General features: G+C 42.5%; 1 protein-coding gene and 1 long non-coding RNA gene across 7 annotated transcripts in view; one reads left to right on the forward strand and one right to left on the reverse strand.

The window, feature by feature from the left end:
• Window positions 1–26,957, forward strand: part of LOC133515307 (mediator of RNA polymerase II transcription subunit 13-like) — a 105,870-nt gene that overhangs the window by 53,271 nt on the left and 25,642 nt on the right. For all 4 annotated transcript variants that reach the window (XM_061847747.1, XM_061847746.1, XM_061847745.1 and 1 more), the window contains exons 3-4: window positions 15,518–15,602; window positions 19,958–20,041. In XM_061847747.1, coding sequence (XP_061703731.1) covers window positions 15,518–15,602; window positions 19,958–20,041 — 169 coding nt within the window. The remainder of the gene's footprint in view (window positions 1–15,517; window positions 15,603–19,957; window positions 20,042–26,957) is intronic.
• On the reverse strand, window positions 21,762–26,692 carry LOC133491110 (uncharacterized). 3 transcript variants are annotated; one of them, XR_009792359.1, is made up of 4 exons: window positions 25,910–26,691; window positions 25,605–25,679; window positions 23,496–23,623; window positions 21,762–23,423 (listed from the first exon to the last, which is right to left on the reverse strand). It is a non-coding gene; the product is annotated as an uncharacterized LOC133491110 (long non-coding RNA). The 3 variants fall into 3 exon arrangements; XR_009792358.1 differs by having other exon boundaries at window positions 21,762–23,623; window positions 26,441–26,692; XR_009792357.1 differs by having other exon boundaries at window positions 21,762–23,623; window positions 25,910–26,690.

A 26,957-nucleotide genomic window follows, 5' to 3' on the forward strand; every position in this document is an offset into this window, starting at 1 on the left:
CGTTTATTTTCATTTTTCACGGAAAAAAAAAAGCATCAATATCGGCAAGGGCGTGCATATTTGTGGAAGCAGTGCTGGAAATGACTACTTGGAACGTACTCGGTATTGCCTCGTGGAAAAAAAAATATCCATATTTAAAACAAATTTCTATGTATATACATCCATTTTTTTCACCGCTGATCCTGACGAGTGTCGCGGGGTGTGCCGAAGCCTATCCCAGCTGTCAACGGGCAGGAGGCGGGGTACACCCTGAACTGGTTGCCAGCCAATCGCAGGGCACATTGAGACAGACAACAGCCGCACTCACAATCACACCTTGGGGCAATTTTAGAGTGTCCAATTAATGTTGCATGTTTTTTTTTTTTTTTTTGGAACGTTGGAAGAAACCGGAGTGCCCGGAGGAAACGCACGCAGGCACGGGGAGAACAGGCGGGTCCGGAACTGTGAGGCCTACGCTTTACCAGCTGATATATACGTATATATTCCAAAAATAATGTATTTGCTTTCATTTTCATTCACTCGGTGGACATGTTTGTCATAACAGGATGTATCAAAATCTAATTGAGCACAAAATCAGCTATTTGAGTTTTTTAGTCCTTTTTTGTTCAAATTCTAGCATTCCTCCTTTGACAAACTTCGCCCGTCAATATTTTAGCACCACAGGAAAATAGGTTGAAAAATCATCTGGTATATGTACAGTAAAAAGAAAAGGGAAGTGGGAACAAACGGAGAAATATGTTAGAATAGTACAGGACATGTATGAGGGCAGCAGAACAGTGCTGAGGTGTGCTGTAGGTGTGACAGAAGAATTTAAGGTGAAGGCGGGATTGCATCAGGGATCCGCGCTGAGCCCCTTCCTGTTTGCTGTGGTAATGGATAGGCTGACAGATGAGGTTAGACTGGAATCCCCTTGGACCGTGATGTCCGCAGATGATATTGTGATATGAAGTGAAGCAGTCAGCAGGCGGAGGAACAATTAGAAAGATGGAGGCACGCACTGGGAAGGAGAGGAATCAAGATTTGTCACGGACTACCCAAATGCAGGACTCCGAGACGCGAGCATGATGTTAGGCGTGGTTTATTCAAGGAGCAGGGTCGCACACGGTGTAAGCAGTCCGAGAAGGCAGAGGCACAAGACGCTAAGCGAAGGCAGAATCCGAAAACGTGAAGCGAGGTCTGATGACTGGGAGACAAACTAGGAAACACGGACTAGGACTTGACTATGATTATGAAACATAAACTAAGACTGGACTAAACTGTGGTGGCACAGAAACGCTGTGACGTGGAGAGCCCCCCAGTTCCCACATTCAACGTTGAATGTTGTCGAGTTGAAAAGGTTTATTTTTCTTTTACATCCCTTTTAATAAAATCGACATTTCTCTCATTATTGCACCTGCGCCGGAATGTTGCATATTCTGTCCCGAGATCGTCTTCGGCGGCGGAAAGGGAGAAAGAAATGCCATGCGTTCTTTTGGATTTTTTTTCCGTTATTTTTTTTCCCACCGACATCGCATATAATATTTAATAGTAAACTGTCAGTAAAAGCTCAGCCGCCAGCAAAACAGACACTTTTACGCAGACTGGATTCACACCGAGGGGAAGCAGCGCGGTTTGGAGGAGCGGCAACGTCATAAAAGGGAGGCATAAAACGCCGACGACGAGGGCGATGCACATTTTTATAATCTCGTCGGTTAAAGTAAGCACGCGCGGCAAATTAAATCAAAAAGAGTCGAGCCGTTCAGAGGAACCTCAAACCATCCCGCGCGTAATTTTAATGGTACCGAGTTGCTTTATGTCTTTATTAAAAATACGACTAAGGTATTAATCTATGTTTTTGTTTGCTTGCACGGGGCTGACGTTTAATTTACACAGTGGAAAATCTCGGAGTGGAAATTATTTCATATCAGCATTTAGTGAGCAACTAACTAAATAATAATACAGTGGCAGTTAACCTCAGGGAGAAAGGTATGCTTATGATAATTTTCTGAGGGTAAATTTCACACTGATGCAGACATTATTAATATACAAATGATAGGGGAGACTGAAATATGTCATGGGAATTTATCAAGTTGCGAATCCATTAACATAAACTTGAACGACAAATGATTTTGTTTTGGTGAATTACGAATGACCCAATTTGAGTTGTTTTTTTTTTTTTTTTTTTGCAATACGAGTTGTAAAATATCAGATTTTATTTTTTTTTTTGCTTTGATTTGAAAACTTGTGACATCAAATAGTGAATAATTCATCAAAAGAGAGACTTCAATCTTCTTTTTTTTATAACAATCCCAGTTGAAGTTTACTGTCAAACTAAACATCAAACAAAGATAATTACACAATATGTATTTAAAAGAACCAAACAACTTTGATGTCTCTGGTGCAGGTGCTCCCTTGAGCCAGTTTTACATCCCCAAAATCCAAACCCTCACCCCGACTAACCTTTAAACCTGCAACCAGGGAGAGGCGTTGCCCATTTCTGAGGCCGGTAACACTTTACCAGAGCGAAATTAAAAAAACGATGACGAGCTAAGGCTAGCGACATGCTATTGATACCGACAAGCTAACGATAGCAAAAAGCTAACGATAGTGACAAGCTAAGGATAGCGACGAGCTAACGCTAGGCTTAGATGGAAAAAGACGACACGCTGTGGCGACCCCTAACGGGACAAGCCGAAAGGAAAAGAAGAAGAAACAACTCCCTAGAGATAGCCCCCGCTAACTTCATGCTAACATAACGGAGAATGGAGGTGAAGCATTTAATTCTTTGATCTATTTAATTATGCTTTTCCTCTTTGGTTTGCAAAAGTACATTGTTGTAGAGCCCGATTTTCTATAATGAAAACAATAAAAAAAATTTTGCAGGGAGGCTCGAACGGATAAATGGCCTTCCTATTAATTTCAACGGGGAAAGATAATATAAGTGTTATGAGCGTGGTCAAAATTGAACTTGTATGTCGAGGCACCGCCGCACTGTATATAACAGTAACTTTTTGCGGAAACTTATAGGTAACGGGAGGGTTACTTGAATAATGCAAAATTTCGTGAAATCATCGTACTTACTATCAAATCGTGTTTTGCAGGAAGCGTTCATTCAGCTGAAATTCTCTGCTATCGATTTTCGTATTTTAATTCTCATTTCATTCATCAAATGTCATTGCTTTGATATCCAGAACTATGGAAGCGTATTATTAAGACACCAAAAAGCAAAAAAAAGGTCGTGTTTCACATTATAATGTGAATTGTTTCACGTTATAACGTAGATGTGTTTCACATAATAACATAGATTCGTTTCACATAATAACGTAGATTCGGCGACGCCCGATGAACGTGCATCGAACCGGAAGTAATTGTCTTTTGGGGGGGGGTAAAGAGGGGTGAAATTTATTTATCATTTTCTACATTATTATGTGAAACGATTCACATTATAATGTGAAACACGACATTTTTTTTTTTTTTAAATGCAAAATAGACTGGCGGCGCAAAGTGGATCAGCTGGAGAGCGTTGGCCTCACAGTTCTGAGGTCCCGAGTTGAATCCCGGACCCACCTGTGTGGAGTTTGCATGTTGAGTGCGGCCGTTTGTCTCTATGTGCCCTGCGATTGGCTGGCAACCAGTTCGGGGTGTACCCCGCCTCCTGCCCGTTGACAGTTGGGATAGGCTCCGGCACTCCCTGCGACCCTCGTGAGGATAAGCGGCAAAGAAAATGGATGGATGAAAATAGACGGGAGTTTCCAGACGACGTGAGACAAAACAGCTCAGACAACCACGTCGCGTTCATTTATTCATTACCGCCGACTTATGGGAGGACACTCGGCACTTTGCATCCATCTATGCCGCATCCAAAATATGAAAACAATTCGTTTTGTGTGTGCGCCCGCAGTAAATCTCAAATTACGAGAGAATGAACGTCGGAAAGTCGTCGTTTGCGAGATGCCAACCACGCAAACGCACCAAACTCGTGCGGCCTCACATTTCCCGCCATCTTTACCGGCTGCTCCTCGCCCGGTCATTTTAATTGCGACGCCGACGCCGCATTAATACAGTAAATAGCCGGTGAATTATGTACAGTATTTTGCGATGTCAACATTCTGTCACACAATCTCCCACGCCGTCGCCGCACAGCCATCCTTAATCAATTAAACAGCTTATCGCGAGCAATCTGTTTTCTGGCTCTGCTGAGATGATTATCTGACAATTTTTTTTTTTTTTTTTTATTAGAATCTTATCAAAACGACCAACATCCTGTATTTGATTTTTTTAGCATGAGACTAAGTGAATATTTGAGCGGCGCTGGTGGGGTTTTGATGTTTGCATTTTGTGTTGTTTTCAATTATTGATTTTCCTCTTCGGCGTTCCCATGACAATCGCCCGTCTTCGATTATGTAATCGTGCAGCCTTGTCTGTTACATATTTCCAGCTATTTGTGTCACTTTGTCTGGGAAGTCATATTGTGCTAATTCTTCTTATTATTAATAATAAGAAATAATTAATGATAAAAAGTACTACTACTACGACTACAATAGGCGTATTGGACTTCAGCTGTTTTTTAACTGTAAAATGATCCCATAGGCGGCACGGTGGATCAGCTGCTAAAGCGTTGGCCTCACAGTTCTGAGAACCCGGGTTCGATCGTGTTCTCCCCGTGACTGGGTGGGTTTTCTCCGGGCACTCCGGTTTCGTCCTACATCCCAAAAACATGCGACATTAATTGGACACTCTAAAATTGCCCATAGGTGTGGTTGTGAGTGCGACTGTTTGTCTCGATGTGCCCTGCGATTAGCTGGTGACCAGTTCGGGGTGTACCCCGCCTCCTGCCCGTTGACAGGCTGGGAAAGGCTCCAGCACTCCCCGCGCCCCTTGTGAGGATAAGCGGCAAAAAAATGGATGGATGGATGGATACTGTGCATTTTTGATGACGTATAATACTATTGAGCGCTATTCTTCTAAAAATCTGGGTAGGGTAGAAAGGATTGATGGCATTTCCATTTGATGGTGTAGTGGCTCCAGCACTCCCCGCAACCCTCGTGAGGATAAGCGGCAAAGAAAATGGATGGATGATCCCAAACTTTGGACATTTTCATTTTTTTTATGCCCTCCTTCCTGCTCTCTCACGCTTACTGCTACATGAGTCTCCAGTAACAATCCGTCAAAATCCCACGACATGAGTCTCACATGTTTTAAAAATCATTTCCAAACAAAAGTTCAACATAAGTTTTTTTTTTTTTTTTCCCCCAGAATATCTGCACCGAGAGTTTCTGAAAGTCTTTTTATTTTGATTTTTTTATTTTATTTTATTTCCCCTTCCACCCTGAGTCAAATTCCCCCCCCCCCCCCCGTTGTCAAAGCCAAGAGGTGAGCGCAAAGTGCAGAGAAGCAGCAAAAGGCGAAGTTGTACGAGTGAAGAGAGAGAAAGAGGGAGAGGCAGAAAGAGGGAGAGAGAGAGAGAGAGAGAGAACTGAACTGGTCTGGGCGGTTGCCAGTCGCCCACTTTTTACCCTCCACTTTTTGACCCCTGCCTCGCAGAGGTGGAGCTCCGCCGACTGCAACTTGACTCCGCCGGTTCAGTTCTCACTCGGAGGAAAACAAGACGACCGGGAACTTTTTGATCCTAACTAGTCATTTCTTTTATTTTTGTTTCGAACGGACATGCCATCGTGTGTGCTACACATTCTAAAACACCTCCACAATCCTGGTGCCTTTTTTTTTTTTTTTTTAATTTGATTTTTACAATTTTTTTTTTTTTTTTTGCCTCTCTTTCGCCTGACTCACCCTCACAACTATGCGAGCAACTCCGTCTCCGTCACGTAATTGATTCCAGATTCCCCCCCGCAAGTCTTCAACTCTCCGTACGCGTCCTTCTGGACTCGCTGGGTCTCGACGTCGAGCGCGCCTTTTCCATGACATTGGTGTCTGGTGACTTTATGGAAACATGCTTGCGTGCGTGCGTATTACATTCATAACATCAGTATGTTCGCCCAAGAAAAAAAGTGAGGCTTTTTAATTCGTAGATTGCTTTTTTTTTGCCTGCTGGAAATTGTCCGCTTTTCTGTTTCCATAAGCATTCAAAATTCCATCAAATCCAAACTAGTGATATGAACGTAATTCTTTCTCAAAACTCTAAAATGCAAATGTCGTGTCATTATCCGAGCCGCTTATCCTCACAAGGATTGCTGGAGACGATCCCAGCTAGCTTCGGGCAAAAGGTAGTCGCTAGTCAGTCGCAGGGCGGATGTCGACGCCATCGCCGAGCGGGAATCGATCCCACGCTGACTGCATCAAAGACACCATCCATCCATCCATCCATTTTCTTTGCTGCCTATCCTCACGAGTGTTGCGATGAGTGCTGGAGCCTATCCCAGATGTCAACGGGCAGGAGGCGCGGTACACCCTGAACTGGTCGCCACGGGAAGAACATGCAAACTCCGCACAGGCGGGCCCGGGATCGAACCCGTGTCCTCAGAACTGTGAGGCCAACGCTTTACCAGCTGAGCAACCGTGCCGCACAAAATGCACAGTAATGACACAATTAAATAGAACTACTAATAATGAAATTGTCACATTTACACTTTCAATGCAGATTGTGATGCTTATTGTAGTGTGCCAACCTCGGCCACCAGGGGACAGTATGAAACAGACATGGTGATATTGTTATCGGAGAGTTACTCCTATCTTGACTTCTCAGGTCGGCAGGAATATTACTTTTGCTTCGCAGAGGATAAAGAATATACACTTATGAGTACATTCTTTGTCTACATGCGTTGTTGCACCATTTGTGTTCCGATATGTATTCCTTAAAGTGTGGTAACGCATACATTGATGTTGATGGTTAGCCCGTGCGTCGATGCTTTTTCCCATGTGACGGCTTATAGCCAAAAAAAAACCTGCTCGTATCTCAAGAAATTATTTCAAAACATTACTTTAAATTTTTCGTCTGATTATTAATTTTAGTCCCAGACCATGGTTGATATCTTTTCAATTAAGGAAATGTGACTTTTTAATTGCTTGCATACACATAGTTGAGTCTCTAGAAAAGACAAGTGTAAAATTACATAACTAGGTCCAGCTTTTGTTGTCTTCCCATTTAGGAAAATTTGAAAAATGGTCATTAAAATGGGTAAGAGAACATGCTAAATTTTCTGCTAATTTCTCACAATGACACGTCGTCTCATCTCTTCTTTTAAATCCCAGCTAGTCCAGTACGAGAATGCTCGAAGTTATTACACATGTAGTCGGAAAATTGTCCGTTAAACAGGCTGCCAGCGTTTCAAGTGGCTGTAAACCATTCATGAGGTTGGATCAAGGTGTAATTTTTTCAACGTATGTGTTCAGAGGCTCGGCGGCGGCGTTGTTCCGAGCAGACAAATCTTGCTCAAAGGGAAAGAATGGTCGGAAAATATGTCAGCTGGATGCGAAGACAAATGAGTGGAGGAAAAAAAACCCACCTTACAAAGAATGTTATTACAATGTTAGTACACATTTATTACACCCATAGACACCCAACTAGAGGCTTTATCTCTATATTAGACCGTGTATGTGTGCGCGTGTGTGTAGCTGAGTGGAAACGCATGCGACCTGCAAACGCTATTTATGCACTGCTAGGTAAATTCAACCTCATTAGAGTGTTGCAACATGCCATTGACCTTTCCCGGCCTTGTGATCATCAGCGCACTTGATGCTCGTGTGAGTAAAATAGGTAAACACGAGGAGTCAAACAGAGGCGGGGGCACCAACAGCAGTTATTCAAGATTGCTGTAAATCTAGGCTAATGGGGTTTGGTTCTGGCAATTTTACCTGCGCGTCCATTTTTACAACATCCCCCTGCATATAACGAAATAAAATCTACTGACACCTTTTAATATGATATGAGGGGTTTTTCAATCAGGTGCATCGGCGACTGTGACTCTCCTTTCCCGCGTGCAAGGGCATTACAGTACTTTAAATATGGAATTGTTTTTCACTAGCGTGGCACTAACTAGTGCTGAGACTCGTCCTGGTCTGGGACAAAGAGTCAGTCCCCCCATCTTAGCGTCCCATTGATCCGAGACGAATGAACAAACGAGAGCGTTAGAAAACGGGAAGGAAATGTGCCGGGAGAGGTGATCAATTGCAGCCTCGTTTGTTTGCTCATCAGTGTGCTTGGTGATTGCGCCCCCCTAGTGGTGATATGGAATTATAAAGAACATGTAACAACGTGGCTGTAATCATTTTGCTTGGCGCTGCAGTAATTTAAAATTTTGGGTGATAATTTATATAGTAACAAGGGTATTCAAGTAAAGAAATGTTGAATTGTTTATTAAGTGATAATAACTAATGTAAAATCAATTACTAATTTTTTGTCTTTAATTGTATTTAATTTTTACCTGTAAAGCTCGTTATATTTCTTATTGTCATGTTATGAACAGTTGCTCTTTGCCAAATATATGGCAAGTGGAACATGAAAAAACTTGTACAAAATCTGCAGTCCTATCTATCATTCATAGCTGGCAAAATGGAGCCTGGTAATAAAGCATAAACAGTATGATTAAAATATGACAAGGAGTTCAGTAGTTCATTTAACTATGAAAGGGCCTCACTGTTTGGCAGACGGAAACTCGTACTTATGTGGGACTGGAACTACTATGTAATAATCATTTTATAAACAAATTGAAAGACTATATACTTGCTATTTGCTTCCAATTGATGCCAGCCCTGAAAAATGTTTATATTTGGCTATAATTGTTTAAACCATTAAATATGAAAAAGCCCAAAGCCCTACTCTTAAAATGAAATCCAATTAACTCAGCTGGTAAAGCGTTGGCCTCACGATTTTGAGGTCCCGGGCAACCTGTTCAGGGTGGACCCCGCCTCCTGCCCGATGACAACTGGGATAGGCTCCAGCACTCCCCACGACCCTCGTGAGGATAAGCGGCAAAGGAAATGGATGATTTAAAAGGCATGCGCATACATTCACATGCGTCAGATTGTTTGAAACTTCCACGAACAACCCAGGCTACACTTAGCTCAGTTGAGAAGCATCGCGACAACTTCCTTGACACCAATTGTTACTTTGCTATTCAGCTAGGGCTTTTGGCGCCACCTTGTGGCATTTTAGAGCAAAATCACGGCAAACCAGCCGAGGATCGGTCGGCTCCGCGGCGAAAAAAAAACCCGAGCAGTTAAATGTTCCTTCTTCATTTCTCCGCCGTCTCACCCTCGTTTTCCGCGATAATCAGTAAAAAGCCGAAATGACTTTAATCTAATTGCGAGAGTGCGGCTGACAACATTTACATTCCGTGATGAATGACGGATCACGATGCATTAAAGCCCCACTGCACTCAGCTGCACATTTTAGTCGCTGCAGCACGCTTTTCCCCCCCGGGCCATCTGTTTTCCTCCCCTGATTAACAGGCAGTAAATCTGAAAATGTGGCGCTTAGTGACGCGCTGTTGCTACAGTGACAGCGCTGCCGTGTTTTCCTTTAGCCTACATACACCGTTTACCCGACTGTTTTGTTCGACACGTCACCCGAGCGTTGGTCTGGACGAGGTTTTTGGACACAATTGACACTTGTGTTGATTTGGCGCTGCGGGGGTTGCGTATTTGTGTGTTCGGAATGTGTTACGTTACTACTGTTGGGATCCATAAAAAAAAGGCTTTTACAGCTGTTTTTCTTCGAGAGAAGCAGAGAAAATCCCGCCCTGACAGCAAGCCTTTATACAGCACACATTGAAATATACTTCCAACGTTGATGATGTGGAGGAGTACTTTATTTTTTTTTTTCCCCACCGTCCATCCGTTTTCTTTGCCGCTTATCCTCAAGAGGGTCGCGGGAGTGCTGGAGCCTATCCCAGCTGTCATCAGGCAGGAGGCAGGGGTACACCCTGAACTGGTTGCCAGACAATCGCAACAGTCGCACTCACAATCACACACCACGCAGGCGCGGGGGGAACATGCAAACGCCACACGGGCGGGGCCGGGATTTGAACCCTGGTCCTTAGAACTCTGAGACCAACGCTCTACAGCTGCACGAGCATGTCGCCTATTTATTTTTTTTAAAAGTCATTTTTGTTGTTGTTGTTTGACTGAACTTGAGTGAATAGTTGTTTCTCTTTCCGATATGTTCCCCGGGATTGACTCCAGCACACCTGCAACCCTATTGAGGATAAGCGCTGTACAAAATTGATGGATGGGTCCAGGTCTATTGGGAGATAATTTTTTGGATGAAAAGGTTGATTTACACTACATTTCCCAGCAAGTTCTATTAGCAGTGTTCACTTAATAATAATAATAATAATAATTTAGTTTTAGTTGTTATTACTCTTACTTATCTTATTATCTTATTTATTTATTCTATTTGAATCTTTAGTCAACTAAATTTCACATTTAGTCTAATATCCATCCATCCATTCATCCGTTCATTTTCTTCACCGCTTATCCTCACGAGGGTCGCAGGGAGCGCTGGAGCCTATCCCAGCTGTCAACGGACAGGAGGCGGGGTACACCCTGAACTGGTCGCCAGCCAATCGCAGGGCACATGGAGACAAACAGCTGCACACACAATCACACCTACGGGCAATTTAAAGTGTCCAATTAATGTTACATGTTTTTTGGGATGTGTGAGGAAACCCGAGTGCCCACCCGGAGGATACCCACGCATTACAGGGAGAACATGCGAACTCCACACAGGTGGGGCCGGGATCGAACCCGGGTCCTCAGAACTGTGAGGCCAACGCTCTACCAGCTGATCCACCGTGCCGCCTCACTTAATAATACTTTAGATTTAGCTGTAGTTGTTTGACGAATTTATTTATTCTATTTTAAACTTTAGTTGTCGTCAACAAAATTTCACGTTTTCTTCAAAAATCAACAGTAAATTTAGTCAACTAACTTATAAAGTGTAAATATTTGTAATTTTACCCATAAATTCAGTAAAATGTCACATTTTAATTGGCAAAATCCAAAGTAAAGTTAGTTGACTGAAGTACTATAAACTGTAAAGAATTATGCATCTTTACTCTGATTGGCTGTCTTCGTCAGACACAGCCAAGGCATTTTCAATTATTTTGTTAATATTTACTTGGCTAGGAAAACCTCGTTGGAATAAAAATTACTGTATCTTTTAACAGGCGTGTCCATTATGATATGATGGCCTTGTAAATTGTCGCATCTTCCCACCCAGCTAAAATACGAGAAGCGAGTCCCTGCAGCTGATAGCAAAAAAAGTAATTTGCACCCATTGATTTTTTTTTTTTTTGTACATTATTAATAACTTAAACGTTAAGTGCACCCCAAATGATGATCGTCAAAACACTTAAATCGTCAAACTCACCTTAGATTACCCTTACAATTAAAAAAAAAAAAAACACTTTAAATTCGTGGACATGCAGTCAATGTTCCCTCTAATTTTTGACGTTGTATGTTGCCTCCTATATTTAAAATACAGAATTACCTTTTTGGGCACTGTATCATCTGTGATTTCATCCTCCATCAGGCTGCGCCGAGGTGGAATTTTAACATTACGCACCAATTGTAATTTAAGAGCAGAGGGGGCGGAGTCAGGTTAACTAGGAAGTAGAGTGTGTGGCTTGTCTGGAGCTCATTGTGAGAGGCAAAAAATAAAAATAAAAAATAGCTGAGAGTGCGCGACAAGTGCGCAAATGCGCAGTTGCGCAGCTCAGAGGGAACATTGCATGCAGCGAAGGCTCTTTTCTCAGTCGAGATGTATTACTTCAACAATTACTACTTTTACATTAGGCCGGGCTTTGGCACCATCTTGTGGCGGTGTAGGGCATTACAGTGAACTCAAAATAGGCGGGGATTCACTATAGTTTACTTGGTACATTCCTAGCTGTCCAAACATAGTATTCCTCATCACCACCACTTAGAGTACACGACTGGGGTGGCACAATGACGACGGTGACAGCTTGCACCCCCCCAACCCCCCCACACATACAATTTTCTCAACAATAGAAAAAAAACAGTGTCTATTCTGACACTATGATTATATTCACCTTTTGTTCCGTTTTATTGCCTTTTGGGCAGGATTTATACTTTGGCAAGGTGCAGAGACACGTTTCGGTCTTTAAAAAAAAATAGAAAAGAAAAGAAGAAGACGGCCGTCCTTTGGGTCGGGTTCAGCAGCGGTGGCCCGCAAAGTTGGTTCTTTTAAGAGGTGTACAGAGAAAGAAGAGATATCAGGAGAGCGGCGAGAGCTAATGAGCTGGATTTCGCCGGCGACTTGGCATTCTGCTCATCTCGCTGCTGTGTTAGATAGAGCGAGCCGGCTCCAGCGAGCTTCCTGTCTGCGCCCTCAAGCAGGAGTAAATGAGGGCTGGGTGGTGGTGGTGGTGGTGGTGGGGGGGGGGGGGTGTGGATAGGGTGTTGGAAGCAAAAGAACAGAGGAAGAAGCAGGAGGAGGGAGTCATGTTGAAATTGCCAGGACGCCATGTTCTCGCCGCCTGGGTTTCTATGGCGACGGGGGTAATTCTGGCGAGTAAGGAAATTTCATTCACCCTCGTTCGGAGGGGAGAGGGGAGGGGGAAAAAATATGATGAAAATATTAACTGAAGCACAAGGACAGGAGGAAGGCACATGACATAAATCATAGATGGATAAGGAAACCCACCCATCCCCCCCCCCCCACCATGTGATCTTAGCATTTCTCTTTTTTCGGGTCGTTCCGTGATGATGCTAGGGTTTGCTTTGCACCCATACCCATACACCCCCCCCCCCACAACACCCACCCTGCGCACGCTCACTCCGGCAGCCCCTGCAGGTATATGGCACAGAACAAAGACAACCAGTGTGAACTCGCCGCTCACTTTGTGTGCGTGTCTTTAATTTGGGAGCATGTGCTGAAATACAGTGACCCCCCCCCCCAACCCAACCCCCTCCCCTACTCACTGTTCATTGCTAGGATACGTTACACATACCACATAGCATTAGCCTTTAGTTCGCTAGCTTCAGGCTACCGCCGACAGCTGCGTTTATCAGCATCTATGCAGCGACGTTACAACCATTTAAGCGAGACTTATTTGAACACAAATGGTGTAGGAACACATCGAGACAGACAATATAACGGTACTCATAGTCCCTTGTGAAGAAATGAATTTCAGTGGAGTTCTAAGCAGGGTTCATGGATCAAAATAAACATCGCAACGTGCATTGGATGGTTTTCTAATGTTTTCATTGGGTGGGTGGCACGGTGGCTCCGCTGGTAAAGTGTTGAACTCCCAGTTCTGAGGACCTGGGTTTGATCCCGGCCCCCGCCTGTGTGGAGTTTGCATGTTCTCCCCGTGCCTGCGTGGGTTTTTGTCCGGGCACTCCGGTTTCTCCCCACATCCCAAAAATATGCAACATTGATTGGACACTCTAAATTTCCCCTTGTCTGTCTCCACGTGCCCTGCAATTGGCTCCAGCACTCTCCGCGACCCTCGTGAGGATAAGCGGCAAAAAGAAAATGGACGGATGGATGTCATTGGGTTTGACGCACGTGCCATAGCTGCTGATGGGCCAAATTCTTGAGTAAAGAGTCGCTCACTTGCTTTTTTTCTCCCCCTGGGCGGTCGGGGTTAAAAAACAAATTGGGGGGGGGGGGGGGCAACTATACACGCAAGTGCAAGAGCCTGAGCACGCGAGTAAAAGCGAGTGCCTTAGCGAACACACACTTCCTCTTACGCTAAGCGAGGCTGACAACTGACTGGCCCGTCGCTGCAGCCAACCTGACACTCGCCCTGCATGTACAGTACACAAACACGCGTACACAGCGACGTCGCATCACACAGTTTCCTCCCCGAGCGTGATTCCTGATATGACGCGCAGGTTTCCTCATCAGCGCGCGCATCGTAGCGGTGACAGAACACGCCGCAAACAAGCACGTGTTGTTCATAATCCTCAAGCTGGTACGTACAGATGCTTCTCCGCCTCTGAAAATATTGTTACTGTTGCCACCGAGAGGGATTATTACGGAGCCCCTTAAAGGGATATTGAAAAAAAAAAAAGAACTAACTGGTTTCTCATTGCAATGAGAAACTTTCTCATTGTAATGAGTAACTAGTCAATTGCATGTGTGCATGTATAAAAGACCCTTATTGCTTATTCAGGAAGCTACCACTAGCAGATGCGTAAATAAGCTACGACTATCTGAACGCAGGAAGCTACCGCTAGCAGGTAAATAAGCTACGACCTATAGGTAGCCGTTTTTCGACACTCTCATTGTAATGAGTAACTTACTCATGGTGACTTACTCATTGTAATGGGTAATTTACTCATGAGTTACAGTGAGTACCTTACTCATAGTAACTTAATGTAATGTAATGAGTAACCTACGCATTGTAATGACTAACTTACTCATGAGTTACAATGAGTAACTTGCTCATAGCACTTACTTACTGTAATGAGTAACTTAATGAGTAAGTTACTCATTACAATGACTTACTCATTTGAGTAACTTACTCATGAGTAACTTACTCATTGTAATGGGTAACCTACTCATTGTGATGAGTAACTTACTCATGAGTTACAGTGAGTAACTTACTCATAGTAATTTAATGTAATGAATAACTTACTCATTGTAATGAGTAACTTACTCATGAGTTACAATGAGTAACTTGCTCATAGCACTTACTTACTGTAATGAGTAACTTAATGAGTAAGTTACTCATTACAATGACTTACTTACTCATTTGAGTAACTTACTCATGAGTAACTTACTCATTGTAATGGGTAACCTACTCATTGTGATGAGTAACTTACTCATGAGTTACAGTGAGTAACTTACTCATAGTAACTTAATGTAATGAATAACTTACTCATTGTAATGAGTAACTTACTCATGAGTTACAATGAGTGATTTACTCATAGTAATGAGTAACTTACTCATTGTAATGAGTAACCTAATGAGTAACTTATTACAATGAGTAACTTACTCATGAGTTACAATGAGTAACCTAATGCGTAAGTTACTCATTACAATGACTTACTCGTAGCTTATTGTAATGAGTAACCTACTCATTTTAATGAGTAACTTACTCATACTAACGTAATGTAATGTAATGAGTAACCTACTCATGAGTTACAATGAGTAACTTACTCATTAGGTTAGTTACTCATTGTTACAATGAGTAACAAACTTAATGAGTAAGTTACTATTACTCATGAGTAATTTATTTTAATGAGTAAGTTACTCATTACTCATGAGTAACTTATTTTAATGAGTAAGTTACTCGTTGCAATGAGTAACCTAGTAATTACAATGAGTAACTTAATAAGTAACTTACTCCTCTTAACTCATGAGTAAGTTCCTCATTTCAATGAGAGCGTCGAAAAGCGGCTACCTGTGGGTCGTAGCTTATTTATCTGCCTGCGGTAGCGTCCTGAAAACAAAGTTACTCATTACAATGTGTAAGTTACTCATTGTCATGAGAAACCCTTTTTTTTTTTTTTCTCAATGTCCCTTTAGGGGATCTGTAGATTATAAAGCAGCGAGTGTAATAATGCCGTATATCGCGATTCATGATTTGACGCTTTGTACTTGCAGTGGCTGAGGAGGGCCTCTGGGAGTGCGGACTGTCCTACGAGTGCAGGACCCTGCTCTTCAAGGCCATACACAACCTACTTGAAAGGTAATGACAAAGTCAATGATAAGGATTATTGTTATTATTCAAACCTGCTTGGAATTAAAACAACAACAACAAAAAAAAAAAAAACAATTTCCTCAGGAAAAAAATGGAAATCTTGTAAACACCCCAGTTTATCATGGTGGGAAACATTCCAGACTGAAAATCTGAAACAAATACTTTAAACACACTGAAAATGACAAAAACACACTTTGAAAAAAAAAAAATCATATCTTTGTGTGCCTTTTCTTCAAGAAATGGGCTTTACATCACTTTCTGGAAATGAAAAGATTCTCCCACATTTCTCCTAATACGAGAGGATCTTGCCTCGACATGTTTGTCACGCCCACTTGCAAAACGGCACATAAAGCAAAAGTTCTTACCAGTTGCGCCACTGTGCCTCCCTAATCAAAATCATTTCAAATGATATTTTAAGATCAAATTTCCACATCCAGTGAAAAAAATAAGTATTTGAACACCCTGCTATCATGCAAGTTCTCTCACTTAGAAATCATGCAGGGGTCTGAAATTTTCATCGTATGTGCATGTGATAATCTCAAAAGAAAAATCCAGAAATCACAATGTATGATTTTTTTTTTGGTCATCAATTTATTTGTGTGATGCAGCTGCAAACAAGTATTTGAACACCCGCCCATCAGCTAGAATTCTGACCCTCAAATTGTCGTCGCGCTCTGCCATGATTTTTAAAAGATATTTGAACAAACAAAAAAAGTGCCAAAAGAAAGAATGGAAAAAAAGTCGCCGTTCGAGCAACTCCAGTCGCCTTCTGGCATCCTCACCTCGATGAAATTAATAATCTGAGCGCTGAATCATTTGCTCAAGTACCCAAAGCTCTCCTTTTCTGAGCCGGAGCCATCTGTTAAATGAAGCAGCACATATTTGCTCTCTATTAAGTGAAGCATCAGCGATCATCATAGGGGGCAGGCGGAATTAACCTTCCTATTACCTTGAAGATAACGCCTTTTATTGCGAACTGTTTCGGCGCGAGACGGAGGGGAATCGCCTTCCCCGCCACAAAATAAACTCGGTCGCCGGGCGCCGCTTTTTTGTTTTTGCTCCGCTCGAACGGGCGCGAATTCCCGTCAAGCGGGCCTTAATCAAACGATGGCGAGCGACGCAATTAGGAACTATTTAATAACGTGCGGAAACCGCAAGCGGGCAACGGTCGGGACCGTCGGAAGAGGTCTTGGCGGGGTTGTAAATTGTTTGATTGAATTAGCCGGCTGAAGCTTTCGGGTGTGTGAAGCAAGGCGCGCGGATTTTAACGCGATCAACCAGGATGCTTATAAACTGATAATTACAGGCCCGATTTGTACATTTCCCCCCCAACTTCTAACCAGGGCCTGATTATCGCATGTCTCCTCAAAACGATATTTTAGAATGACCCTACATGGCGGCCATGGTGGTTCAGCTGGAAAGCGTTGGACTCACAGTTTTGAGGTCCCGGGTTCGATCCCGGAGCCGCCTGTATGGGGTTCGCATGTTCTAACCGTGCCAGCGTGGGTTTCCTCCGGGCACTCCGGTTTCCTCCCGCATCCTGAAAACATGCAACATTAATTGCACACACAAATTTCCCCAAGGTTTGATTGTGAGTGCGGCTGTTTGTCTCGATAGGGTTAGGGTTAGGTTAGGCCTGCGATTGGCTGGCAAGCAGTTCAGGGTGTACCCCGCCTCCTGCTCGTCGACAGCTGCGATAGGCTCCAGTACTCCTGCGACCCTTGTGAGGATAAGCAGCTAAGCAAATGGATGAATGGATGGATAAACTGCCCCAAGGTGTGATTGTGAGTGCGGCTGTGTGCCTCGATAGGGTTAGGGGTTAGGTTAGGCCTGCAATAGGCTGGCAACCAGTTCAGGGTGTACCCCGCCTCCTGCCCGATGACAGCTGGGATAGGCTCCAGCACTCCCGCAACACTTGTGAGGATAAGCGGCTAAGAATATGGATGGATGGATGGATGGATGGATAAACTGCCCCAACCTGTGGTTGTGAGTGTGACCGTTTGTCTCGATAGGGTTAGGTTTAGGTTAGGCCTGTGATTGGCCGGCAACCAGTTCAGGGTGGACCCCGCCTCCTGCCCGTCAACAGCTGGGATGGGCTCCAGCACTCCAAGCAACCCCTGTGAGGATAAGTGGCTAAGAAAATGGATGGATGGAATTATCAGGCGTTGTGGGGTGTGTTAAGAGTGATTTATCTCCTCCCATAACTGCTCTAAAAATGGTTAATTGTACTCATATCAATCATCTGGATGAATTTTTGCAAAGGGGACATCCATCAGTTCATCCATTTTTCAATCCGCTTATCCTCACAAGGGTCAGGCGTTAGCATTCAAGTTCGGTTGTTTGCTCCCAGGCTCCCCCTGCTGGTTCGGAGTGTAATTGCTTTCTATATAAATAAAGCAAATGAAACACGGAAGCCAAATAAACAAACGACCAAGCAGACGAGCTTACAACGGAAACGCCGAAGTGCGCCTGTTTTGACATCGCCAAGCGGAGTCCATAAAACAACCGTTTAAATCGACCACCCGGGGTCAGAAGATCCGGCTCGGAATCCCCCGGCGCCGGCACACGCGGTAAAAGTCGAGACCGCGGAGAAGGTCACGGAAGGGAGGTGGACTAAAAAGATAGGGAGTAGAGTATCTCAACTGTTTGATAGCATTAAACGAGTCCGATGGAAGGGAAGATTCCGGAAAATCACCCCAGAAGGCTGTAAAATTGGGCCTTTCTTTATCATTTAAATTAAATTTATGACATCTGATTAACTTGTTATAAGGCATTCGTTGACCCCAACATTCTGTTCTGTTATGTAGCTATTTTGACATCAATTTTAAAAAAAAAGTTCATTTTTGTTTCAGCGTGTAATTCATGACGTTTGACCCAAAATACAAAAACATGTAATTCCACTGTACAAAATTGACATGACGTGTGTATTACATAAAAGAAAAATGGCGGTAATGGTAAGAATCTAGAAACTGCGAAGCTGTACAAGCCATAAACAGTTTACATTTTTTTTTTTTTTAGTGTTTGGGGTGTTCAGCGGTCAGTTCGAAACAGTCCTGAGAACTTTCCGCGTCCTCGCCACGATCGCTCGGATCCCTGCCAAAAAAACGCACCAGCTGCCCGTTGCGTTGCGCCGGGGGGGAAATCTCAAAACAGTAAAAGAATCCGAGTCGTGTATTTGTGTATTTATTTATGTGAGAGCAGGGATGATTTTCACAGCCTGTGGTAAAAACAGACATCACATTTTTGCGAGTTGATGTTTTTATCCCAAAATAGAAAAGTATACTTTTATTTTCCTTTTCTCTGAAACATAATCCTCCATTTTTTTCCCCTGTTGGACAGAATATTAATATTGGCCTGGGATACAATTGACACACACACACCCCAGAATATATTTTACCATATTTATTCCATTTGTAACATTTCTTCCATCATTATTACCGCTTTTCTGATTGCCCCAGACAACAGATTTGATTGGGTCATCTTATATGTACCATAATTTCTGGCCTATAAGCCGCGACTTTTTTCCACACGGCTTTCAACCCTGCGGTTTATGCTTGATGCGAATAATATGTGCGTTTTTTTCTAACGGCCACAAGGGGGCACTCGGTGGGATATATGTGCCGAGGAAGTGACTTTTACTGGTCCGGGCGTGTTAGCGCTGTTCTAGCATGTTACTGCTGTGTGTCTCAGTGATTTTTACGGGTATGTTTTTTTTAACCGCCTGTTCGCGCAGCGCTGGTGTTAGCATTCGCGCGGTGGCGCTAGCGTTAGCATTATCCTTAGCATTATCGTTAGCATTAGCGCGAGAGCGCTAGCGTTAAAATGTCGTCAATGTCGTTTTCAACGTGGGAACTCGCGGCTTTTACATGGTTGCGGCGTACGTATGTACCAAATGGTATTTCCTTTACAAATGTACTGGGTGAGGCTTATGACCAGGTGCGCTGTGTAGCCCGGGAATTACGGTATATACACACACAACATTCCAACATTGCTCTTAAAATTAAATGGCCTATAAATTGTTTGATTTTGAAAAAAAGGCAGCGGAATTGCGCATGTACATGCTCATGGATGATATTCTCGCTAGCAACTCAGGCTAAACTTAGCTCCTCCATGGTTAAATCGCTTTTCTAGCAGTCAGTCAAGATGTATCTCTGACATAATTCCTCGGAATAATGACAGTACAACTTTCCTATGTAGACGGGGCTTTTTGAGGGTGTTTCAGAAAGGACACAAAAAGAAATATGTCAATTTGTGACTAGTTTTCTTTAGTCTCAGTTTATAACGATGATGACTGTTGTTGCAAATAACTGAGCGCGTTAACATTGTTGTTCTCGCCACCGCAGATGTCTATTGGACAAAGGCTTCGTGCGGGTCGGCAAGTGGTTCTTCAAGCCGCACCAAATGCAGGAAAAGTCCGTGGGCAGCAGGTGAGTGGAATTCACACAACGGCGCGTTTTACCCGCTCACACTTACTGTATGTCGTAAAAAAAAGGCCACCTTAAGAGCGTTTCCCAGCTAGCGAAAGCATCCTTCACCTCCTTTGTTCAGCGCGGTCGTCCTCGGGGTGGCGGCAGCCTTCCTCACACTCTTATTAACCTCTAAAAACACTATTTAATAGTCTTAAATGCCTCTGAAACAAAGTTATGCAAAAAAAATAATATATTTTATTCCTTGTAGTTTTCAGTCTTATTGCCGGCTTAGAATGTTTAAGCTAGTAGCCATTTATTATCAGAATTATTATCGGAATTATCCGCAATATGTACGCACCGCAGCGCATATAAGACTTAACTCTTAATTTGGGCATCTCTGTGGGTATGTTGTCATGTGGCTTGCCCCCCCCCCCCACCTCATGGTGAGCCCAGTTGCCTCTTTGAATTATTGAGCACGTCCTGCAAGGAGGGCGAAGGCAAACTATCACTGCAGCCTTCAATGTCCAAAAACAAATAGCGCTTTGTGACTGACACTTTTTTTAAACACCAATTTTATGTCATTCATTCCTCCTTTCCCGTAATAACATAGCACCAGCCTGAGGACTACCCCCACCACCTCCAAATCACCATCCTCACGACACAAGGGAGCATTGCTCAGTTGATGTCATGTGACCTCCATCCTCCGCCGTAACCGGCTCCTTTGTCTCCTCTCCACCTCCCCGGCGCCTGTGACTTTTATCCCCAACAGAGGGCGTCCGTCCCAGCGCGCCGCCGTCACCCCCACCGCCCCCCCCCACCACCCCCCCTCTGCCTTTGTCGAGCTTCCCCCGGTGTTTATCTCGCGCGTGTCCCCCCCGGGGGACCGTAGCGGCGCAGAAGAGCGCCACATCCAGGAGAGAATTCCAAAACCTCCTCCCTCTGCTCCCTTTGTGTCGGAATGAGGAGGAAGCTCTCCGGGTTAGTCGCGAATTGCATCAGACGCTTAAAAAGGAGGGAGTGTGGGGTCGGGGGGGGGGGGGGAGGATGAGAGGAAGGGGGGGGGGGCATTCTGGGAGGGGAGGCTGGAGTGGTGGTCATAAATTAATCATTACTACAGACAGCCGAATTGATGCATTACAGTCTGTCCCTCTCATTAGTTCAGTCAGTCGTATGCATGCCACCCAACGACGTTACAATATGAATCTTTTGGATTTGTGGCTGAAAACATTACACCATTTATTATATTTATATTTTGGAAAAAAAAAAGGAAAAAAAAACACAGAAAGAAAACATTTTCTCCTGCGACTGACTGCGCTGGGGAAAGTTGTATTACCTCCTTAACAGTACTTCTTCGTACTCAATAAATACGGCACAGATGCTCCGCTCTCCTCGGGTGACATTGAGGTATTTGCCGTCGTCTTGGCAACAGACACGTTGGTGCCCAGCCATAACCCAAGGTCACGGAATATCAAAGCTGAGGGGAAACATTGTTGTGCTGTTATATGTTGGAGATATTATTTCGCAAACGGGCTGTTTTTATAGCATGCAGTGCAAAAAGTACAACAATGAGGTTTTTATTTTGTCAATTAAGTGTGAGGTTTGATTAATTTTCTACATTTTGGTGGACATCAGGTAACCTAGTGCACAGTTAGTTGTGAGAAGTGAGGAAACACTAAATTATTTGTTAAAACTCTGATTAATGTAACTTTATTTTATATCTTAAAAAAATCCAGTACCATTTATTGAATCCAGTTTAGTTTTATTTAACTTCCAAGTACAATACATTTACATGTAATCATTCATCCATCCCTCCATTTTCTTTGCCGCTTATCCTCACGAGGGACGCGGGGAGTGCCGGAGCCAATCCCAGCTGTCATCGGGCAGGAGGCGGGGCACACCCTGGCCCGGTTGCCGGCCAATCGCAGGGCACATGGAGACAGACAACGATCACACCTAGGGGCAATTTAGAGTGTCCAATTATTTCAAATTTGTCATCTTGTTTTGTTCAATACTGATCGCTGTAATGCTTGAAAGCAGAAGGAAGCGCTCAGCCACAAAGATGAATATGCAGAAGTGTGCAGTTTAATATCGACCTACTTCTTTGTCCAGTCAGCTCATATTTTTGTTTTTAATTGTTAAACTGTTTGGGCTGCCAATGTACGCACATTCGTCAGCTGTCATTAATTAAAGCCTTTTTTTTCTCGTCAGGGGTTCAACGGAGGCGCAGACTTTGATATATCCATAACAACCTCACGATTATGTATTTATTGTGTAAATTAAATGACAGTACATGATTTTGGTGGAGGTTTTGCGTCGATGTTGGTGCAAAGCGTCATTAGAACAAGTTTTGCTAATGCTAAACAGTCAGCAATTAATTGGATTTGTCACTATTAATGTATTTTTTTTTCATGCAAATGTAAACCATCGATCAGGAGAGACGCACGCGCACTGACAGAATTTCCAATTAAAGTTGTCGTCCAGAGCCCGTCGTTTGCGTCGCAGCCAATTCATCTGAAGCGTCCTCGTGAAATAAGTCGTTTTATTGACGCGCTTTTTGTACTCCACGTGTAGCGGGCTTCCTTGGAGGAGAAGTCGAACACAAACACAACACAATATTCTGCCCGTGTCTGGTATCGTTTTTTACATTAGCAGGTAAATCCCAGCGAGAGGCTTAAATAAAAGCCAGGATCAGCGGAGGCGATGGCGGCGTATCCGAGACAGATGATTTTCACTTGAATTAGCAAAGAGGAAAGACAAGTTTATTTTTGAAGCGCTTTACTGGCTGCAACTCGGTTTCGGCGCCAGTTTGTGTCGCCTGGCATGCTATCACAACCGCTTTGTAAATAAATCACATTTTTACCCACTCAAACATAATCACTCGAGATACAAGCGACCAGACTTACAAGGTTTTCAAGATTGGAGTTGGCATCCGGCAGACTTGATAGCTACTCGCTAAATCTCGTTATTGTACTATTAGCATTATTTTCCATCCTCTTTAATCTGACAACGCTGCATGCTAATGCGACGTGTACGACAAGCCTCGCCGGCGTCCCCCCCCCCATGTTTTTTGACTACATATGTAAACTGGATAAGTTTGTCCTGATTGGTCTCAGCGATTGTCGATGTCACTTTCGCTGTACTCACGAGTTGACACAAGCTTATTTGCATATTTATAGCGTAGTTAGCATGTCTCTTCATGTGGGCATCGGCCACTTCATTAGGTACACCTTCGAATAAAATGCGATTCTAGAACTGAAATAACAAGATGGGTAAATTGCGTAGAACGTAGAAAGCGTTGGCCTCACAGTTCTGAAGTCCTGGGTTCAATCCCAGCCCTCCCTGTGGAGTTTGCATGTTCTCCTCGTGCCTGCGTGGGTTTTCTCCGGGCACTCCGGTTTATCTCCCACATCCCAAAAACATGCAACATTAATTAGACTCTCTAAATTGCCCATAGGTGTGATTGTGAGCATACCTGTCTGTCTCTGTGTGCCTTGCGATTGGCTGGCGACCAGTTCAGGGTGTACCCCGCCTGCGGCCCGTTGACAGCTCGAGGGAGACATTCAACAGGGGCGTGTATTTGCTCCAGCACTCCCCGTGACCCTTGTGAGGATAAGCAACTAAGAAAATGGATGGATGGAATACACTGGAACACTTTTATTTTGAAAGCCTGACATTGAGATTGCCCCCACTTGTCGTAGTGTTGCTGAGCATGTTAATAAACTGCAAAGAAAATGGATGGATGGGTAGATTGCACGATTGATGGATGGATGGATAGACTGGAATTTGGGGTAAAAAGCACATTTTAAAATTAATTTAAATTTGTAAAATTTGCAAGAAGTTCTATCGTTTTTGAGAAAAACTAGCATTTTTGAAAAAGAAGTATATTTTCAAAGTTAGTGTAAAAAGTTACGAGGTTAAAATCAGTGCAAGAATAAGAATAAGTCGTATATTTTTGAGTAAGAGAGCTGTATATTTTTTATATTCACGAGATTAAAGTCTAATTATGAGAATACAGTTATATTTTGAGATTTTTTTTCATATGTTGTACATTTTTTAGAAAAACTTTTTTAGGTAAACAAACGTAAATATTCTCACGATTAAAGTAAAAAAACTATATATATATTTTTTTTTTTTAGAAAAAAGTTAAATATTATTTTAGGTAATTTTCCAAGACAGAAGCTATACATCTGCAATAGAGTATTACAGTATTCCATTATGTGTCATAGAATAAAAATCTACATTTTTGAGCAAAAGTCCCGTACCTTATCGATGAAAAAAATGGTGTTTTAAAGATTAAAGTCATGAATTTTATGAGAATACGGTTGCAATTTTATTCCAAAATGTTTGGGAGAAAAAAAAGTATATATATGCATGTTTTTTCTAAATCAAAGTTGTTGCAAAAATAGTTTCATGTTGTAAAATAAAATAAAGTTGTAAAACTTAAAGAATAACATTTTATACTATTTGTGAGAAAAATAAATCTTGGGAACATAGTAATATTTTTTGTTAAAAAATATGAGGGGAAACAAGTGAAAGTTGTTTTTCATTTTTTTTTAACTTTCATATTACAAACTTTTTTTTTTTTAACTTTTCGGCTTGTCCCTTTCGAGGTCGCCACAGCGTGTCATCTCAGATGAACGCACGTATATGGTTGCATATTTTTTAGAAAAAAGATTATATTTTCAAGAAAAAACTGCTTAATTTAAATGTTGTATATACAGTATTTAAGATGAAAATATTTTCAAGATTTAAGTCATAATCTTACAAAAATAGTAATTAAAACAGTACTATACTATACTGACTACACTTTTGAGATGCATATTTTTAAGATTAAAGTTGTAAAACTTAAAGAATAACATTTTATATTATTGGTGAGAAAAATACATCTTGGGAAAATAGTATTTTTTTGTTAAAAAATATGAGGGGAAAAAAGTTAAACTTGTTTTTCTTTTTTTTAAATTTTCATATTACAAAACTACAGTTGCATGTTTTTTACAAAAAAAGATATATTTTCAAGAAAAAACTGCTTAATTTAAATGTTGGATATACAGTATTTAAGATGAAAATATTTTCAATATTAAAGTCATAATCGTACAAAAAGTCATTAAAACAGTACTATACTATACGAACGAGAAATGCATAATAATTCACGTTCAAACTAGAGATGTTTAAATATTAAATTAATTTCTTTTACTTGTACTGATAATTCATTCACATATTCTCTAAAATAATGCACCAATTTGATTGCCACTGTCAACGATGAGTCAATTTATATTTTTGTAGGTATACGGTCAGCAGTTTTGAATACGATAGTGTTGTTTTACGCCACTGCAACCGCAATAATAAAAGCATCATCTTAAATAAGGGCACTTTTATGGACTTCAGAGCGCGATTTTTGGTCGGCGTTCCTTGAACCCTTTTAGCGGGGAGATGCACCCAGTTGCTAAAACTCCCGAGTTCATTGATATGTGCGAGGCAAATGTGCGTCGCTGAATTATTCACTCGCAGCACTTTCTCCCAGGCTGGCTTTGCTCTCACTCTGTATTTCAAACAGTATTTTTTTTTTTTTTCCCCCCTGTACCTGCCTTGCAGTTTTACACTTCGTCTTGTGCATTTGCTTAATTTTTCCAACCACCAGAGATTCTTCTCTTTCTTCCTAAAAAAAAAAAAAAAAGTGAAGGCCTTCCTATCTTTACTCATCACACTACTCTTCACGCTTCATTTATGAGTACCATCCGGACGCCATATTTACTGCTCTTTACACACACACACACACACACACACACACCACACACACACACACACACACACACACACACACACACACACACTCAGTGAGTCCCAAAGGATTCAAGAAGTGCTGTGTGTCCACATAGAGCCGCTTACAGGGCAGGAAAATGCCCTTTGTCAAAGGACGCGGAGCACAAGTCTCAGCCTTTGCCCGTGCTCGTGTGGCCCCCCCAGTTAGGGCGGCTGTGGGTGATGTGGCCTCAAATTCATATCACGGTATTCAGGGAATGGATAAGGGGTGCGTAATTTTGATATTGGCGGTGACCCACACGAGGGAGACATTCAACAGGGGCGTGTATCTGTAAGAGATGAGAGAGATGTTGGCTTCAAATGGCGTGGTTGGCTGTTTGATGTGAAAACTCAGTGACTGCTTCACGTTTTCTCATCTTATTTGCTACATCCCCACAATATCAAAATCAGTGTAAAAACTAGCAGGAAAGTATTTATGAATCGAATATATAGTACCTTAGCAAAGCTAAATGTTTTTTTTAATTGTATGGATATTTTGTTTCGTGTGAATTTAGACTAACGTCCCCTTTGCTCAACACAACTAAAACACGACAAAATAGCTAACACAAAATAGAAGTACAAGAACAGAGTAGTTGGGCCAAAACGGCGAATAATCACCAACGTCGAACGAATATTTCCCAACGAGTAAATGTTCCTTCCAGCGGGTATTCCAAGTTTACGAAAGTTCTACCGGGTCCAGAAGCAAAAGGCAACAGGCGCCCGTGTATAGTTAGTGTTCCAAGCAACGTTTCCCAAAGCAGCAGTGAGGTCGTAAGAAGCCCCCGTTGTCCGTCTTTCTCGTCCTTTTATAGGTATTCCTTGAAACATTCCAGACTTCCACGGCACAGATCCACGTCACGATGACCCAAGAGCGCGAAAGGAAACCGCATCACAAAGGATTTGCGTCATAACGACTTAAAAGTATGAAAGGAAACAGAGTCGCAAAGATCCGCATCGTAACAACTTAAAAGCATAAAAGGAAAATAAAGAGAATAAAGAATAATAATACACAAACACATATCACAGTCGCACTTTTCTAAAAAAATGATTCAAGCAGTTGATGTTTCATTCAAATTTTCAGCAAATGTTTTAACATAAAATGTACGTTTATTTGCATTTTCTTCCCCTTTTGAAC

Source organism: Syngnathoides biaculeatus, chromosome 17, assembly GCF_019802595.1.
Source record: "Syngnathoides biaculeatus isolate LvHL_M chromosome 17, ASM1980259v1, whole genome shotgun sequence".
In the NCBI taxonomy this organism is placed as follows: Eukaryota; Metazoa; Chordata; class Actinopteri; order Syngnathiformes; family Syngnathidae; genus Syngnathoides; species Syngnathoides biaculeatus.